Consider the following 19,949-nt stretch of genomic DNA (forward strand, 5'->3'; position numbering starts at 1 on the left):
GGTGCGAGATTGAGGATGTATGGCGGGTAATCAAACTGCTACCAAAATGCTGAATAAGGTTTTCAGCAACACCAGCCGAATAAGGACGTGCACTGTCAATAAGTGGAAACATGTTGCAGTACAAAATTAAATGACATTAACTTTCCTTTTAAAAAGCCCTATTCATCTTTTCTTTAGGACTTATCATTTGTGTGAAGAGAATGAGAAAATAATGAAAACCTTGCGTGACGCACTCGCACTGAGATGTAGGTAGGTTTTGTAAGCCAGTTTAAGGTAGTTTCCTGACTTGCTAGCCCACATGCCCTACAGCAAATTATTCATCTTGACTTCGTCAACACTACTGTGATACATTGTAAACAATGACAATGTACTGAATAATAAAGGAAATAAATAACAAGGTACATTAAATATGTTCTATCTCAAAAACCATTCAGAATAGCGCATATGTCCACATGAAGTTTTCCGCTTCAAATGATCGTGCCTGTCATTCCTGATTATTGATCATTTGTCCTGGGACATCCTTATGTAAATGCCTTCAGGACCTCTCTTACATCAAACCAGAGTTTTATATGTAATTACAAAACTTATTAAAATCACTGTTACTTAAAAAATCATAATATTTTTAATGTGATATCTCTTCTTCTTCTCTCTGTATGTATTGCTGTTATGCTCTCTTGGTTGAAATTGTTGATTTTCCTGTCTTCCGAAATATCTTCTGCCCACTGGGTAGTAATATCATCAAGAATATACCCAGCTACTCTTCTTAGCGATGGATTCTAGTGCTTGTATTCTGATAGGAACAAATGTTTCTGCAGTGTTGTTCAGAGAAGAGCTTCAAGGGCCACAGAGAAGTTGTTATTGTAAACTGTAGTGGGTCAACAATTAGCTTGATCATTTGCATTGTGACACCACCCTGTTCAGTACATGCTGATCTGAAGGATTTTTCAATGGTTTTGTCACCTCAAGAGACAATTTTTCTCTACTACCGTCACCTTCATGAAATAATCAGTAAGTCTATGTTTTATTTACAGTTCAATGACAGTTATCTCTGAAGTTGAGTACTGGTCTAGTTCCTTGGTTGGGACAAAGTGATCAGCTGCAGCTACTGCTTTGCCTGTACTTCTCTCGATCATGCAAGCTTTTCCATAGCTTATATGGTCTTTATGTTATGAGGTAACCAAAGAGGTGACCTCAGAGAAAACAGTCTTACATCCAAAATGAAAATCTTGCCAATATTCACGGAAAATCAACTGAATTTTTTAAAAGTCAGAAATAGAGAACGTCCTCAAGAAATAAGTCACTGGTTTATAATTTCCTTAAAGGGTTGTCAGAGTGGTTTAGTGTTATCTCCAGGAGTGAACTTATTGGTTATGTTATGTTACTGAACCCCAAGTTCAAAAGGCAAGGATTTTCAGCAGACAAAATATTTCAGGATTGCTTTGAGAAGGCTATTACAGAAATGAAAGCATTGGTTGTTCAAGAAGAAAAAACACAGCTCATTTCTCAACCAGTTATCACCATAATGCGTGAGACTTCTTCAACATGGGAGTAGTGATAAAACTATTGGTCAGATTCAATCAAGTCTAAAGTTGGAAAGTGCAGCAACTGTCAACTTGGACAAATATTTAGCGGAGGGATATTTGCCTAGGAACAGAAACACTGGCTTCTTAAACTGGTGGGACACAAGAAAACTGCTGTGGTCAACACTGTATCAGTTGGTTCTAAAAGTGTTAAGTATGACAGCAATATCAGTGTCATGTGAACGAATATTTTCAAAAGCAGAACAAATATGCACTAAGTAGAGAAACAGGCTCACACTGACTAAAATTTGTCACATTTTACTTTTAAATGACAATGCTGATTAATTTTTTTCTTTTTGGGTTCATTTATGGTAATACTGACTGTAAATGATGACTGCAGATTCACTTTATTTACAGTTATGTTATAATACGCATGTTGTATTAGCAATAAAAGTATCAAAATATAACAAAAATCAGCCTTCATTCTTAAAGCTTTTCCACTTGATAAAAAATATTTAGGATTTTGTTATAGTATCGATAATTTTCACAGCAAACAATGTTTAAAACTTTTATACCTCAAAATTAGTAGGGACATAACACAAAATTGTTACACCTTTTCATATGTTATTTCAAAATAGGGCCAAATCCAATAAAAATACAGGTTTAGTGACCTGAATTAAAAAGGCAATGTGCCTTCTTTTTACTTATTTTGTGAGTGAGTCATAAAAAAAGAGCTAGTTCAGTCCCATGAGTGACCAGTTCTGAGCCAGTTTTGCCTACCTCTAGTGGCAAGGGAAACATTTCAGACACACATCCACTCAGAATCAACACAAAAAGGCCTCACAAGATTGCATAAATGCCGTCAATGAAAGCACCCCCTGGGGTGTTCATTGCCATACATTTTGCACTAAAAAAGACAGTTTACAGTTCGATGTAGAACACCACGATGTTTTGATGACCTTTCGAACTGCTGACACACCCTGGATGTAACCTTTCTCTAAAAACATTGTAGTGCTGCAATCCCACTGTTACAAGATCTTTGGAGTGTAGCAGGGTCACAATTTTTGCTTTGGTATAAAGAATGGAACTAGGATCTGTTAAAAAATGTGTGTGGGTGGCACCGAGGGTGTAGCGGAACTGGGATGTCTTAGAAGGACCCTTTGCGACTTTATTCACATATATTTCTATGTCCCCCCCCCCCCTCCCCCCCCATGACCATTCTACAAGAGAGCGTGAAAGTGGAGGGAAGAAAAACTGTTAACACCCTTTTCTGTTTCGAATACAGCTCACATTTCGTCGTGTGATCCTGAAATGTCCCTAGTGGTTCCACCTGATATACCAGAGCAAAAACTGCAGTCACACTATGCTCCAAAATGATCAGATTACATTCAATAGGGTTGCAGCCCCATATTGTCTTTAGTGAAGGGTTGAATCATTCGTAGCATGCCAGCAGAAGCAAAGATTGTCAAGAACATCATTCTGTTGCATATCGCACTGCAAACTGTCATTTTTTATCACAAATGTGTGTAAATGAATGCCCCAAGGAAATGGACGATCGCACTGGCACCTTTATGCTACCACCTGAGGCCTTTTCGTGTCGATTCTGAGTGATGGCGTGTCTGAAACGTTTTCTTCAGCCACCAATAAGAAAACCACATGATTTCAGAATTAGGTGTTGATGTTCTGGCCTCTGTCACACATGTTAAGAGAAGGGGCGAGTTGTGGGTAAGAGGGGATGTGACGATTTCCCCATCATGCCAGCATTAACTGACCTTACACCTCTCACAATCTTCTGAACTCTAGCCTTTTTCACACATGTTGACACCGTCCCATTTGAAATGTCGGCAAATCTGAGGGTGACACTGCAGGGCGCCACACTTTTGTATTGTTATAGAGGAAGGTTGTAGGCACTTTTGAGCCAAATTTCAAACTTTGGTTCACAATGGGGGAAAATCATGGGATTTCAAAAAACTGACCCTTTTATTCTTTCATACAGAGCAGATGCACTAACTCTGGGTTTGGAACTACTAGTCCCTTCCTTGTGGAGGAGACTGGGAAAGGTTAATAAGGAGAAGTAGGTCACTCATACACCAGCATGGGAGGGAGACACCTTTAGGGGGGACAAACAGGTGGGTCTTAATAAATGTTTCATACTCACTGTGCAAACTCGGTGATGGCACGGAAGGATGACTTCAGGGCAGACAGCATGGCTGCTCTGTTCTGCAGCATATCTGCCTGGATGGACGGGATGACCGGCTTGGAGGGCCGCAGTGGCGGCGGAGGCACTGGTGTGTCGTACAGCTGCAGCCTGTGGCAGTAAAGCGTGACAGTAGAACTCGGTTTCCTGTTTATCAATTATACAAGATTTTCAAGAGTCAAGTATATACACAGGTTGGAAAAGAATATGCAAACACCCTCTGAGAGAAGAGGCACAACTGCTATTCCACCTCCATCATCGTTGCATTAACTTGCCACTATTTTGCACGAAAACTGGTATAACATTCCCTTCAAAACCTTACGGGACCTGTATTGATACATTCCAAGAGGACTGGAAGCTATTTTGAATGACACTGGTTTTTCTACAACATATTAGGCACGGTAATGTGCTGTGTCTTTTTTTTATTTCCCTGTATGTTAAGTACACTATGAGCCTAAGTACAATGACCACTTGCTTAGCAATATGTCTGTCCACTTTTGGATAGCAATACAGTACTGAATCTGTGTGGCATGGGTTCAGAAAGTCCTCAGTAGGTTTGTGGCACCATGTGTCCACTAGGAGGTCATGCAATTCCCATAAATTAGAGCTGGTTGTTTTGGGACACAGTGCCCCACATGTGCTGATCAGGAAAATTTTGTGGGCAAGATTTCAATGTCAGTTCACGATCACACTTCTCAGACCATAATAGCATGATTATGTCTCTGGTAGATGAAGTCATTGCCATCAGGGAAAACATTGAGCATGAAGAGATACAAATGGTCCACAATAGTGTTTACATAGTCCGTAGCTGTCATGGCGTCTTTGATTACCACCACAGGTCCAATGGAAGCCAAGGTGAATGTACTCCATAGTATAATACTGCTCTCATTGGCCTGCATCTGTGGCGTAGTGCAAATTTCGAGGAGCAGTTCACTTGCCTGATGGAGGGTAAAATAACAACCACTGACCTGGTGTAACAAGAAATGAGGGTCATCAAACCATTCACTGTGTTTCCATTGATCCATAGTCCAATTTCCATGTTCCCATGCCCACTGCAATCATAATTGGTAATGATGGCAACACAGCTCAGCATGGGAACATGTAGGTGCATCTGCTGGAAATCTCCAGAGAACCTGCTCTGACCTCGATGGAAAACCCTTGCCACCTCTTGGATATGCAAGCTGAGCACTTGGTGCTGTTCCTGCACATCCTAATTGCACGTTCTTTATTTGACCTGTCTCAGTGTTGGTTCTGGCTGTGGCTAAGCATTCCTCCAAGAGAGAAAGACTGGGCCTATTTGTGGCAGCCAACTGCTGCATACACAAGCTCATCAAATTTGTCAGCTAGTGTGTGCATGATATCCCGTGTAATTCACTCCAGTGACTGAACTGGGCGTGGTAGTATTGCCTTTTGCCAGGTGCCCTGGTTTCTTCTCAACTGGGTGAAATCATTGCCACACTGACATGGCATTGTGCCACTTTGTCGTGATGCATTTTCACCCTGTCCGGTACACTCCCGCACTGTCTGATGCGCTTCTGCACTGTCGGAACTTGCTTCCACAATTTTCTTCTGCAGTGTCATCATGTACTTCCACACTGTTGCGACATGCTTCTGCAATGTGCTTCCACACTGTCACAATGTGCTTCTCCGCTGTCACAAGATGCTTCCGCACTGGTGCAACATGCTTCCACATTCTTCCCTGCAGTTGTGCTGCAATGGTCACAATGCGCTTCTGCGCTGTCGCGACATGCTCCTGCACTGTCATGATTTTATTTCACACTGCCACGTCGTGGTTCTATGGTGTGCTTTTGTGCTGCAATGATATGCTTCTTGCTGTTACAATATTCTTCCACACCGTCTCAAGATGCTTCAAGCGCTGTCATGGCGTGCTTCCGTGCTGCCTTGGCATGCTGCAACTCTGGTCCTCCTCCTTGCAGTCATAGCAGCACGAAAGGCAGTCTGTGGCCGACAGTGCACTACACGCACTCTCACTGAGCAGTGGTGCACTGCCACAAATTCTACCGGTCGGCATCTGCTTCCACTGCATGCCACGATTCCAACGGTCAGATTCTGCCGTGCTGCTCGCTTCTTCTTAATATTTCTGCTGCCCTCTGGGGGTCAGCTTCTTTGTGTGTGTTTCCAGCTGGCCCTGGTGTATCTCCGTGAAGAATCTGCACCTCTTCCAGCTGGTCACATGCTTGCCACTATATTTGGAGCACTGTGGTTGTGCCATCTTCTCCCGCTTGCAGTCACATGAGGCATGCCATCCTGTACATTTCACACAAATGGGATTCCTGTTCCAGCACTCGACCACGTGCCCACACTACTGGCAGTTGAAACACTGGGGAGAGTTGTCAAAATCTGGTGGCATCAGTTGAGCTGACACAGTCACGTCTAGAAATTCTTTCACTAGAAATATGTCGGTATTCTTCTTGTGCCAGCACGACACCATGAATAACAACAATGTCATGCTCATCTGATCAAACATGCCACAGTGAGATGTCACCTTAGCAACCCACTCTTCCCGCTTCAGTGATGACTACTGCGATGTCTTCCCGCTTCAGTGGTGACAACTGCGATGTCCACCATACACGGAAACCCTCTGATAACAACTTTTACCGTCCCCCTCCCCTCCTCCCCCACTCACGTACAGTTCACAATTCCTCAGTGAAAACATAAATGGCTAACATCTGTTTGACCACCTTCCAGTCATTTTCATTCCAGAAAGAGATCATCAGGGTGTGTACCTCATACTTGTGCTTCAATTTCTGGACCATCTCCTCCCTCATCACAGCCCTCTGCCATCCCTTTCTGTTGACGTGGATGACATGGCCAGAGGCATTTCAGTCTTCCAGTCACGACCCCTCATTGGACAATGCCTTATCATCTTTTCCCAGCAGTTCATTCCCATCTCTCCTGCACTGTACACAGTGATTTCTCGGTTGCTGTGTACCACGACCTGCAGCACAGCACTGTTGCAGCTCGCCATCTGTTCAAGTATCTGCTGCTCTGTCATCTTCTTCTTGTTCCAAGTGCTCTCGTATGCCACCTCAAAATTCTTGTCAGTTTCTCCTGGGTAAAAACCTCCTCACTGTCTTACTCTCGTTGACTCACCACCGAGTTCCCCACTCGGCAGTCTCACCGAACAGACTACAATTGTGACACGCCATGTTCAACAGTGTGCACTGAATGATGTGCTCCAAAATACTTGTGCCTGCACCAGCATTGTAGTCTGTCACCAAGTCTGCCACCGATCACAGCTTACCTGCTTCACCACTTTCCATAGGTACTTACAGTACTAGCATCCAAACAGCCAGCTGGTTGCACCACTGCTGAGATGCTCATTCCCAGGCTCTCAGCCCTAACAATCTGCCCTTTCTCAAATATGCTAATGTCAGAGGATTTCCCCTCTTGCTACCTGTACTGACCCTAGAATGCTTCCTCATTTGTCTCTACTTCACTTACATACTTTCTTTACGGCATTACGTGTACCTGACACCACCTGGCGACATTCAGTTTCACAACAGACAATTGTCATAATGTTTTCGCTCATCAGTGTAACATATTTTCATAAATAATGTTTGTAGTTGAAACATAAAGAAACAGAATATTTTGGAATGTGGTTATACAGCAGAATGCAGAAGAGTAAGTGTGTACTTCTATGAGCTGCAACAAAAAAATATGGTGAATAATTTTATTACAAGTGAAGTAATAAGCTTACATGAAAATTGATTTGACCTCCTTCAATGTACTGTCCTTGGCTGGCAATGCACTTATCCCAATATTGAATCCAAGACTGGGAGCATTTCTGGAAGGCTTCTTTTGGAAGGGCATTCAGCTGCTCTGTCGTGGTCCTCTTAGTGTCAGGAACGGAGTTTTAAGTGTTAGGAAGAGACAGAAGTCACATGGTGCTAAATCTGGTGAGTAAGGCAGATCTGGACAGGTAGGAACACTTTTTCCATCCAAAAACCTGTGAATCAAAAGCGAGGTGTGACATGGCGCATTGTCATGATGAAGAATGAAGCCTTTGGCCCATTTTTCTGGTCTCACTCTTTGTACATCATTTCGCAAATGTTGCAGTACACCCCTGTAAAATTCAACATTTACATTTGTCGCCCTTCGAACAAACTCCGATCATGCTATGCCCTCATTATTGCAGGGGGAGGAGGGGGGGGGGGGGTAGAGCAATACTTTCATATCCATTTTAGGGTGAGCATATTTCTGGTTTTCCCTTTGGAACGCTGAATTTTCATCTCTGAGTCACACCCGAAGACCGAAGTTTCATCTTGAGTTACAATGTTGCAATGTTGGACATGAAGCGCGGGTCTGAATGAAGACCTTCCTTCAACTTTTTGTCAACTAACACACAATTTTCCTTCTGCTTGTCACTCAAAAGTCTGGGGAAAAAACTTTGTACTCACACAACTCATTTGGAAATTATCGTACTCCCACACGTCATTTGGAAATTATCAGTTAAAATTATTTGCTTGGACTCACATGAGATGCTAAACTCTCTGGTAATCTCTCTAATAGTTATTCACCTGTTTGAACAAACAATTTTTGCCACTTTTTACACATTTTCTTCTGGTTTTGAGATTAATGCATGTCCCAAACGGTGCTCATCTTCTAATGATTCATATCTGCTTTTAAGTCTCTCATACTGCTTGTAAACAGTCCTAAGAGTTACAGCAATATCGCCATATGCCAATTTCTACTTTTCATGAGTTTCTTTGGCACTTTTTTGCAGCTTCAAAGAGAATTAAATGTTCATGCTTTGTTCAGAATCCATGATGGGTGACAGATATGATAAACAAAGCATCACTCTAGCATCCCTGAATGCTGACTGACACATCACAACGTGCTCCACCTTGACACTGCCTATCTCAATGGATCAGTCTATTGGACAAATCAAATGGTTGTAGCATTAGTAATTCCTGCTAGAAAAATTCATTCACCATATTTTTTGATCACATGTTGTTTTTCCACATGACTACTACAATATATAATTAAATGCCAGGAAGAGGGTTCATCAAATCACCTTCATTCTATTTCTCTGCTGTTCCACTCTCAGAAAACACTTAAATCTTTCTGTCTGAGCTCTGATTTCTCTAGTTTTATTACTATGATCATTTCTCCCTAATAAGGTGGGTGCCAACAAAATATTTTTGCATTTGAAGGAGCAAGTTGGTGATTGAAATCCATGAATAGAGCTAATAATTAAAGAGGAGGTACTGAATCAATATGAGGAGAAAAGATATATATGGCAGAAGTTACCGAAAAGTATATATCAGCTGTTAGGACACATCTTAATGCATCAAGAAATCATCCACTTGGAAAAAAAATTCAACACGTTCGATGACATGTGAAGGTTCTTCTCACAAATTTCTTTTATTACAATTGGATAGCGCATCATGAGTTCCTGTCTTAATAAGTAATACTATCTGGAAGTTATACACTGTTTGCATGGAGCAATCCACAGAAAACCACCAGAACCCTGACAAAATCACTCACCAAAACTGCATCACAATAACACTACTTCACACCTGAATGCTTGTTCATGATTCCTTGGAGAGAAACAAAACCTTTATGTTGCCTAAGGCACAGTATTCGCCCGACATGGCCCCCTGTGATTTCTTTCTATTCCCAAGACTGACAAGGGCCATGAAAGTGTGTCATTTTGCAACCACTGATGAGATAAAAACAGAATTGCTGAAGGAGCTGAACACCATAATGAAAAGCAAGTTCCAGAGGTGTGAGGTCACTTTGAAGGGGGCGAAGTTGACATTCATAAATAAATAAAGATTCTTTACGAAAAACAAAAACTTCATGATACAAACTCTGAAAGTAACGTAAGGTGCATCATGGAGAGTACCTTGCACCAATACGTATCATTCCCTCCCTTTCCTATTCCACTCAAGAAAGGAATGAGGGAATAACTGTCTGTCAATGTATTTCCATATGAGCCCTAATTTCTCGTGACTAGCATCACCACATAACCACAGAAGATCAACATCAGATGTTATCAGTTGTGAATTACCAAGAGGTGAAGAAGTAGTACTAACATTGTTCCTCAGTTATCAGTTGTTTGACCAGAGAAAGAGCAGGATTCCAAGCAGAATTTAAGCAAAAACTCTACTTATAAGACCACTTGCTAATTTAATCTCAACAGCTTCCTTTATAACATTATCCCAACAGCATCAAGTGCTGCCATAATCTTTAAGGAACAGCTTTTGCATCTCCCTTTCAGTTAGCACCCGGCTTTCTGAACCATAAAGGACACTGGAGCCTGTAACAGCATTGCCAATCGCATTTCCATAGCATGCTATATGGGGTTAACGTGGAACAAAGCTCTGAGGGTATACAGACATCTCAAGCCAGCAGAAATTCTTTCACTTACATCAATGGGTATTTGATTATAACAACTGCAATACCTTCCCCGGCACTCAAACTAATCAGCAGACTTGAAGCCGTCTTCATTAACTGTGAAGACAAATACCAATACTACAGTAATTCATTGGTGACACATTCTAGTTCAGCATCAAGTAGCTCCAGTTCATAGACTTTCGTTACTCTATCCGCTAACATCACACTTTTGCCAAGGGTGGTGATTTCAGTGATGAAGAGGTACTCTGGTGCTGAAGAAGATGTGTAAGATTCTTCCATCATGGAGCAACAGCAATATCAGACAGTAGTGACCAAGAAAAGCCAATTGTGCCCAACTTTTGAAAACATTTGATATCATGTCCCTGTGTGAGAATGTGCAGAAATGAAATCTTACTTAATTCAGGTGTCAAAGTGAGCCTTCATAGAAGCTACAGCTTTCCTTGAAGGTGTCCTCTGCAGATGAGGTTGTATTATTGGGTGTTACCAAGAAATTCATATGGCCATGGCGTAACAGCCTGGAGTGTTTTAATATACGTTACATTTCTGGGTGAAAGTTTACATTTTGCACTCCTCCACTTGCCTGCTGACAATCCGGTGTGCCGGGTCCTTGGCGTCTTCCGGCTCAGAGCTGGCACGCGCCAGCCGGGGTTTGGAGGATCCGTCCAACTCCTTGTCTGTACAGCGAAAGCGCAGTGCCTGCCACTCTCTCACTGCATTTTGCTGGGCGGTGCGCACTGCCTCGTAGTCCAGGTACTCCAGCCAGGGACGCTGTTAACAAAAGGTACTGCTACACTATCCACACAGACTGTCCCAAGCGGTATTTACAGTGACTGTTAGGCCAGTAGTAAATATCTCTTATATGAACACTGCAACAAAATAGCACTGTGTGTTCACACTTGGCATCATATGTAACATTCCTTCAACCATCTTCCATTCTTTAGTTACTTGTATGGCCTAATATAGCACTACCCAATCTCAGACTACAACGGGCAGTAGACCAAGAATGGAGTATGTCGTACCACTGATGTCTTTCCTGTCTGAGTGAAGTAAGATTTATTTGCAAATATTCACACTTTTTTTTTTTTTTTTGCAAAGACCAGAGGCCATGAGGAGATGTGATGCACATTGTCAACAACTCACTGTGCTTTGTTATAATAATTAAATAGTAATTGAAATTAAAAGCTCTGTAATTCAACCTGTAATTGATGTGACAAAATTGCTTACAATACTTTACCAGTTGGTTGGAGGTGGAAGTGGTCTGATTCATGCTGAGAATATTTTTCACACTGAGAATATTTACATTGTATTCAACAGAGAGGAATTTAACTGTCTATATTAGAGACAATAACATCAATCTTAGTAAGTGAAAAATATATGTGAAAAACCTGTATTTTATTTCAAGAACATCAAATATCTTACATCCCTGAATTTGAAATTAATGGAACATCACATAAATGAAAATATTAAATACGTTCACCGAAAATATTCTACTTGCCCAGATAGGCGAACACATTAAGATGCCATTTCCAACATATGGTTATGTGCACCCATCCCAGATTGAGTCTGTCCTGCGGATAAACAATAAACATTGGTGAGCCCATAAGGCTGGATGTGACTTTTAGGCAATTTCCCTTTTCCAATTAGGTAATCAGCAGACTGGCACCCACATTCCACCTCAGATAAATGCTACGAAAACATTTAGAAAACATTCTCACACTTGAACATGGATTTACTCTGGACGCTGACCGATGGAGTACATAGATTTCGTTCCATTCAGGGGTGGTGGGAGGTGGGGGGGGGGGGGGGAGGGGGGGCTGGGAGTTGTCATCAAGAAGAGCATCTTGCCAACAAGTATCCCTAACACTGCCTTAACTCATGTAACAATGCCAATTCAAAGAAGAATAAGTTGATTGATAATAATACTCTCAGATAATGCTGAAGTAAGTATTGATTTCTAACTTATCATTTCAGAGTTCACTTCTACAAGTGCAATTAATTGACCCTTTCCTCTACATGCAGCTATCATCTGAACCTGCATTATGAGAAGACAACAATACGAAAAGGACAGACTGCTACTCACCACACAAATGATGTACTGAGCCAAAGGCACAATGAAAAGATAACTAAACATTTAATCTTTTGGACAAAAGAGTCCTCATTTCAAAACAGAAAACAGAAACATCCACACAAGCTCAAGTCACATGCGCAGCGAACACACACACATGCATGCACGCACACAATGCAACACAATGCAAACACACGCACGCATATGCGCGCGCCACACACACACACACACACACACACACACACACACACAAAGCTACTGTCTCTGACTGCAGGACCAACTGCAGACTGTGATTGCAAAGGGGAGGGGAAGGGGGGTGGGGAAAGGAGAGGTATAGAAAGAGAAGGGGGAAAGAGTAATAGACGAGTGGGTGGAATATGTTTAGTGTTGGAGTGGGAGCAGGAAAGGAGATAGGTAGGTGGACGACAGGGACAAGTGAAGGCTGAGACACCCGTATGGCACCATCCTATGCCAATCTATTTGTGGGCCATGAGGAGAAATCCTTCCTAACCACCGAGAATAGCAAACTTACATCTTCATGATCTGGAACAAGGGTGAAGACACCCCCTCCACATACCTCCAGAGCCTCAACACCTTCTCCCCATTTTCTTCAGTTAGTCCACCTCAACATAACATCCCACCTTCCTTGACACTGACCTCAACCTCAAGGATGGCTACATCAGTAACTCCATCAACATCAAGCTTACCTCCATTTCAACAGATGCCTCCCATTCCATACCAAGAAGTCCCTTACATAAGTGTAGCCACCCGCGGTCGTCACAGATATAGTGACAAGCAGTCCCCGTCCAAATATGGCCTTCACAGACAAAAATTATCCTTCTAACCTAGCCCAGAAACAAATCTTCCCCGCCTTGTCTATCCAGTCACCTACCAACAACCACATATCCGCTGTCTGACCGCAAAGGAGCACTGATCTCATAACGCAATACCAAAGGATGACTCCTCTCATCACTCCATACCACCCATGACTGGAGCAACTGCATCACAATCTCTGACACAGCTTCGACTACCTCTCGTCATGCCATGAAATGACAAATATCATGCCCAGTTCCCTATCAACCCTTCCCATAATGGTACTCCACCTCCAACCGAACCTATGCAGTATCCTCGTCCATCCTTACTATACAGCTGCTCCCAACAGCCTACCTTACTGTTCATATCCCCACAACAGATCTAGATGCAAGGACCTGTTCCATACATCCTCTCACCACCACATACACCAGTCCTGTCACAGGCATCTCCAATCCCATCAAAGGCAGGGCTACCAGTGAAAGAAGTTGTGTGATCTACAAACTAATTTGCAGGCACTGTGCTATTTTGTACATGGACATGACAACTAACAAGCTGTCTGTCGGAGACAGAGACAGCTGGACCAGCCAGTTGCTCAACACGCTGCTCAACATGAGTTGCTTCACTTCAATGACTCAATGACTGCTTTATACCCTGCACCATATGGATCCTTTCTAGCAATGCCAGCCTTTCTGAACTGCACAGGAGGGAACACTGCCTACAAACATGTCCTACAGTCACGTAACCCCCTAGCCTCGAACTTCACTAATCCCTGTCCTTCACCCTCCTATCCACTTCCCTCCTCCCACCCCAGCACCACACGCGTCTTCTATTCCACCAAGTCAAGGATCTGGACACTTCCTAAGGCATTTGTGGTGAGAATGGCAATGTGGGGTCTTGCAATATCCTGCTGGAATATGCCATTTGGTACACTGGTTATGAATAATTTGATAACAAGAGTTACCAATCTTCATCACATAGCGGCGATCATTCAGCCTCCCTTCAAAAATTATCAAATCAATCCTGTTGTCATATAACGTAGCTCCACACACCATGATTCCAGGAATTGGTCATCAATCTGATCACCACAAACTGGAGTCCGATTCAACACTGCAGTTGCAAATAGCTGGTTTGTAGGGAGCTGAAATGCAGGATCATCAGCACATGAGTTGCGGCGTATTGGACCTAATCATTGACTCATATGGCATGTTCAGTTTTATATTAATTACTTACAACAGAAAATATGGCCAAGCTGAAGTTCCAGAGAGCAAAAGTTTGTTGGAAATTGTAGCAGACGGGCGATATTCAGAGATTATATATTTCCATTACTGGTGTTCAAGCAACAATTGTGAAAAAATAAAAGAAAGGTTTGTCACCCATAACAGATTATTATTAATGACAGCCTTCACTCTCCGCATTGCTGCCCAATCCTAATGAAAAGTATTTCTACACCTTCAGCTACAGCTGCATACATACTCCGCAAGCTCATATGGTGCATGGTGGGGAGTAACTTGTACCACTGCTCTAGCCAATTGCTTTCCTGTTCTACTTGCAAACAACTATCTATATGATTTTGTACAAGCTGTGACTTATCTTACCTTGTTTTTGTGGTCATTACACAAGGTGTATGTCGGTGGCAGTACAATGTTCCTGCAGTTAAGTCATAAATGGGAATGCTCTATATCTTCTCAACAGTGTTTCACAAAAGAATGTTTTCTTTCCTCCATGAATTTCCACTCAAGCTCTTGGAGACTCCCATAATACTTGCATGCTGGTCAGACCTACTGGTAACAAATCTAGCAGCATGCCTCTGAACTGCTTCAATGTGTTCCTGCAATTTGACCTGGTGGGGGTCCCAAATACTCAAGCCATACTCAAGAATGGACCACAGAAGTGTTTTGTATGCAGTCTCTTTTACAGGTCAGCTAGACTTTCTTAGAATTCTTCCAATAAATTGAAGTTGACCAATTACCTCGTTGTGCCTGTTCCATTTCATGTTGTTTGCAATGTTACATACAGATATTTAATCAATATGACTGCATCAAGCAGAGAACCACTAATAGTGTACTTGAAGATTAGATGATTGTTTCTCCTACTCGTCTGCATTAACTTACATTTCTCCACACTTAGCTCTGGTCAAGGCACCCTATATCCACCCACAGTCACTCAATGACAACATGCTTCCGTCTACTACACACCATCACCACCATACAGTCGACGACTGTTGCTCACCATGTTTGTCAGATCATTTATATATACAGAGAACAAGAGTCAGCCTATCACAGTTTCCTCAGGCACTTCCTGTGATAGCTTTGTTTCTGGTGAACACTTGCCAACAAAGACATCATACTAGTTTCTATTAATTAAAAAGTATTCAAGCAACTCACATATCTGATTGGTTGGTTGATTGATTTGTGGGGAGAGGACCAAACAGCGAAGTCATTGGTCCCATCAGATTAGGGAAGGATGGAGAAGGAAGATGGCCATGCCCATTCAAAGGAACCACCTCGGCATTTCCCTGAAGTGATTTAGGGAAATCATGGAAAACTTAAATCACGATGGCCAGATGCAGGTTTGAACTGTCATCCTCCTGAGTCCAGTGTGCTAACCACTGTGCCACCTCACTCGGTCCACATACCTGAGAATCTATTCTGTGTTATCAGAACATCACTAACAGCCTGCATTGTAGCACTGTAGCAAATGCTTTCCTGGAATCTGGGAATACGGAATCAACTTCTTGTCCTTCATCCACAGTCTGCAGGATATTGAGTGACAAAACGGCGCAAGCTGAGTTTTGAACGAGGGATGCTTTCTAAACTTGTCTTGATTTATTAACAGGAGCTTTTCACTGTCAAGTAAATTTATTACTTTCAAGCTTAGAATAAGCTCAAGAACTCTGAAGAAAACTGGTGTTAAATATACTGCTCTGCAATTTTGTAGGCACAGGAGTAGCGTGCACTTTTTTCCATTTGATCGAAACTTTGCACTGGGTGAGTAATTCTTGATAAATGCCAACTGAGTAATTGTAACATAGCAAATTAGAGACTTGATTGATTGTTTCATAAAGGACTCGATAAAGTGGAATATGAAAAGAGGAACAATGTAATGTGGCAACTGCGGTGGGAATGTTACCACACCAGTGAGTGAAAGTAACAGAAATGAGAAACGCCGCTTACCCTGTCACCTTGTAGTACCAGAGCGAGCTTCTGTGAGTCGTACTGCGGGGGCAGCGCAGGCAGGAACAGGCTCGGCTCGTGGAGGCGAGGCTCCTCCAACCACAGCGCGAATGTCCGCATCAGGCTGCAACAGATGCCCCACTGTCAACAGCTCTGCTTTCAACAAATTTTACAGGCCACTCGTTTGTGGAGAAACAAACGTGCAACAGCACAATTTTCATACCTCAAGATGATTGTCCAGAATTATAAGGCATATTCTAAAACTAAGGTCCGGTGACCAATATTTAACTGATGGTAGGCCTGAATGAAGTTTGTGCTGTCTGCCAGCTCTTTTTAGTAAACTACTGCAGCACTGCTTCGATTCAGTTGTCATGTGCCTGCCGGTGAGAGCAGATCGCAATATACAAGAAAATCGTAGAGCCCAGCAAATGGGAATTGCATGGTGTGATTAGATTTTCGCTAGCAAAAAGATCCGTTGTCGTCTGCCTGCCGGTGAGAGCAGATCGCAATATCCAAGAAAATCGTAGAGCCCAGCAAATGTGAATTGCATGGTGTGATTAGATTTTCGCTGGCAAAAAGGTCTTCAGCTGCTGAAATCTGTCGTGAGTTATGTCAAGTGTATGGACTCAAAATGATGAGAGACAAACAAGTCTAAAAATGACATCCAGAATTTCAGAATGGTCGCACGTATGTTCTTGATGAACAGCAGAGTGGCACGCTCAGTATTTGAACCGACAACATTGTTGATCAAATGAACCAGAAACTTCAAAGTATCAGCAAGTTACAGTTCGCGGTCAGGCTAATGAATTCCAAAATATTGCTTGAACCTCGATTTCAAGAACAGTCACTCAACAGTTTTGATATCACAAACTGTGTGCAATGTGGGTTCACATTGTTTCAGGTGACAAGACATGGATATCTGTAAACCAACGCAGAGCTGAAACAAGTCAATACATTGGTACCATTTAAGTTCACCCAAACTCAAAAAGTTTATACGATATTGCAGTGCCGGTGTTATTCTGATGGCGATGCACTGTGGCAACCACAGCCTTTACTAAACACGTCATTTGAAGTCGCTATTGCGAATAATGACTACCATTACCTGCAGAACGGAATGACCACAATGAAAATTTGTGCTGAACGTGAACTCGAACCCGTATTCCCCACTTATTGTGATAAGTAGGAAATTCGGGTTCGAGTCCCGATCCGGCACAAATTTTCATTGTCATCATTCCGTTCTACGACTGATGGTAGTCATTAATCGCAATCGCGAGTTCATCTGATCTGGCAAAAAGTTTAAGTGATCTTCATTCTTGAATTGAAAAAATTATGACTTCTTCTTCTTCTTTTTTTTTTTTTTTTTTTTTTTTTTAAGGTTGAGAAGAGCATCCTTTTGATTGGTTTCATGGAGCAGGATCAACAATTACAGCTGACACATACAGTGAAACACTAAGCAAACTGAGATGTGACATATGGAATTGATGCAGCAAGAAACTGTCATTCGGCATTATCCTCCTTCACGACAATGCATACCCTCATATCGCTGCCAAAACCAAGAAGTTTCAAGATTTTCATTGGGAATTTTTTTATCACCTCCTGTACAGTCTTGACCTTGCACCAAATGACTATTTTCTCTTCTTGCATCTGAATAAGTGGTTGGATGCCAACAATTTCAAAAGCGACAATGAACTCAGGGCTGGGCTTACTGACTGGTTCAGTTCACAGGTAGCAGACTTCTATGCAGAGGGGTTAACGAAAGTAGGTATGTAGTAAAATATTCCTGTCAATAAAAATCTTTTCTTATAATCTTATTTATTTATGACCAAACAGACCTTAGTTTTGGGAGATATCTCCAATGTGTCCTGCTGAAAGGAACTGATAGCTGTAGCTGCTTGTGTGTTTACAGTGGGAGTCAGAATCTGTTCTCATGACATGGGAACTATGTCCTTGCACAGTGTATACCTACGTTTACATGACCTATCAGCCCAAAAAATTTCAAGACTGGATTTATAAAAAATAGAGAACAGGTAAGATGGTTGAGAAAATGCATAATTAACCATCAGTATTTATTAAAACCTATGTATCTACGAGTTTCAGCCATAGACAATCATCACAACACGTCTGTGAACATCAAAACTGAATTCATGCAATATACATGAAAATAATATAACATGAAAAAAATGTTGGTACACTCTACGTATATGTATTTACAAGATGAAAATATATCAAATGAATGCATATCTTATGTTCCTTATATAGGCTCTTACAACAACGTTATCATAGTGAAAGTCCACAATCAGTAGTCAGATACAGCACTTAAAGTAGTAATATAGTATCACAGTAATCAATACCAAAGTGATGAAAAGAATGGGGGAACATATATACATGAAACAAACAAAGACATTCATCTGTAAGGTACTGTCACAATTGGTAATGCCTCTGATACATCCACTAGTAGTAATAATGTAGCTTTATAACAGAGAAATATTGTCTCAGCTCCAAAGAGTTATGTGGGATATTTCTCTTGAACATCTTTGGTAAGATAATCCAAAGGAAGGAAGAAAGATTGGGTTTAATGTCCTGTTGATATCAAGGGCATTAGAGGAGGAGGAGGAGATTAGTGTTTAACGTCCCGTCGACAACGAGGCCATTAGAGACGGAGCACAAGCTCGGATTGTGTCAAGGATGGGTAAGGAAATCGCCCATGCCCATTCAAACAAACTATTCTGGCATTTGCCTGGAATGATTTAGGGAAATCATGGAAAACCTCAATCTCGATGGCTGGATGTGAGTTTGAACTGTCATCCTAAATGCATGTTCAGTTTGCTAACAACTGGGAACTGCACCACCTTGCTCGGTAAGATAATTCAAGAATCAGTGACAGTGACAATGACAATGATGATGATGATGATTGGTTTGTGGGGTGCTCAGCTGCACGGTCATCACCACCTGCACTAAGTCCCAATTTTTACACAGTCCAATTTTTTTCGCAGTCCAATCTAGCCACTGTCACAAATGATGATGATGCTGATGATGAAATGATGAGGACAACACAAACACCCAGTCCTCGGGCAGAGAAAACCCCAACCCAGCCGGGAATCGAACCCGAGACCCTGTGATCCGGAGGCAGCAACACTAGCCTATATCAGTGACAATGAAAGTTATAAGTGCATAACGTATCCTCTACCATGAACTGCATCTGTATGGTTCATGCTGGAGGGTACATTATATACATATTATCAACTTCATTTTCTTCTCATTTTATAATGTCAACAGTGATAACTTTCACTGCCACTAGACCTCAAATTATCTTACCAAAGATTTCAAACAGTGACATCTCACTTAGCTCTTTGGAGTTGAGACAGTACTTCTCTGTTATAAAGTTACATTTATTATCACTAGTCGATGTATCGCAGGTATTGCCTTCTGCAAAGTTCCGACGCTGGTTTTATTCCTGGCTTGTAAACAAAGGCAGCACAATGGGAATTAATCTCTGTGCCATGTGCCATTATTTATTGTATTAAGTTAGGCTTTATTAATGGCTCAGCTTCTAAGCACAATATAATGTATTTACAGTATGAATTTCATTGTTTTACTTGGTGCCCTGTACATTATGTATGTGTGGTTATATTTGTTTACAAAATTAGTAGGTTTTTACTATTGTGAAACCCAATAATTTTTTAACAAATACAACTATAATACATAACTATACATAAATCATGTTCAGAATACCAAGTGTTACAATTAAAAACATATGATAAATAGATTGTATTGTATATGGAAGCTGAGCCATAATA

The 19,949-nt window shown here is 41.7% G+C and overlaps 1 protein-coding gene across 1 annotated transcript in view; it reads right to left on the reverse strand.

The window, feature by feature from the left end:
* The window catches only part of LOC124718724 (ectopic P granules protein 5 homolog), a 367,184-nt gene that overhangs the window by 171,543 nt on the left and 175,692 nt on the right, over positions 1 to 19,949 (reverse strand). Inside the window, exons 22-24 of the mRNA XM_047244342.1 lie at positions 16,153 to 16,276; positions 10,682 to 10,869; positions 3,679 to 3,828 (exon numbers count right to left, since the gene is read on the reverse strand). Coding sequence (XP_047100298.1) covers positions 3,679 to 3,828; positions 10,682 to 10,869; positions 16,153 to 16,276 — 462 coding nt within the window. The remainder of the gene's footprint in view (positions 1 to 3,678; positions 3,829 to 10,681; positions 10,870 to 16,152; positions 16,277 to 19,949) is intronic.

Source organism: Schistocerca piceifrons, chromosome 10 (genome assembly GCF_021461385.2).
Source record: "Schistocerca piceifrons isolate TAMUIC-IGC-003096 chromosome 10, iqSchPice1.1, whole genome shotgun sequence".
Lineage (NCBI taxonomy): Eukaryota > Metazoa > Arthropoda > Insecta > Orthoptera > Acrididae > Schistocerca > Schistocerca piceifrons.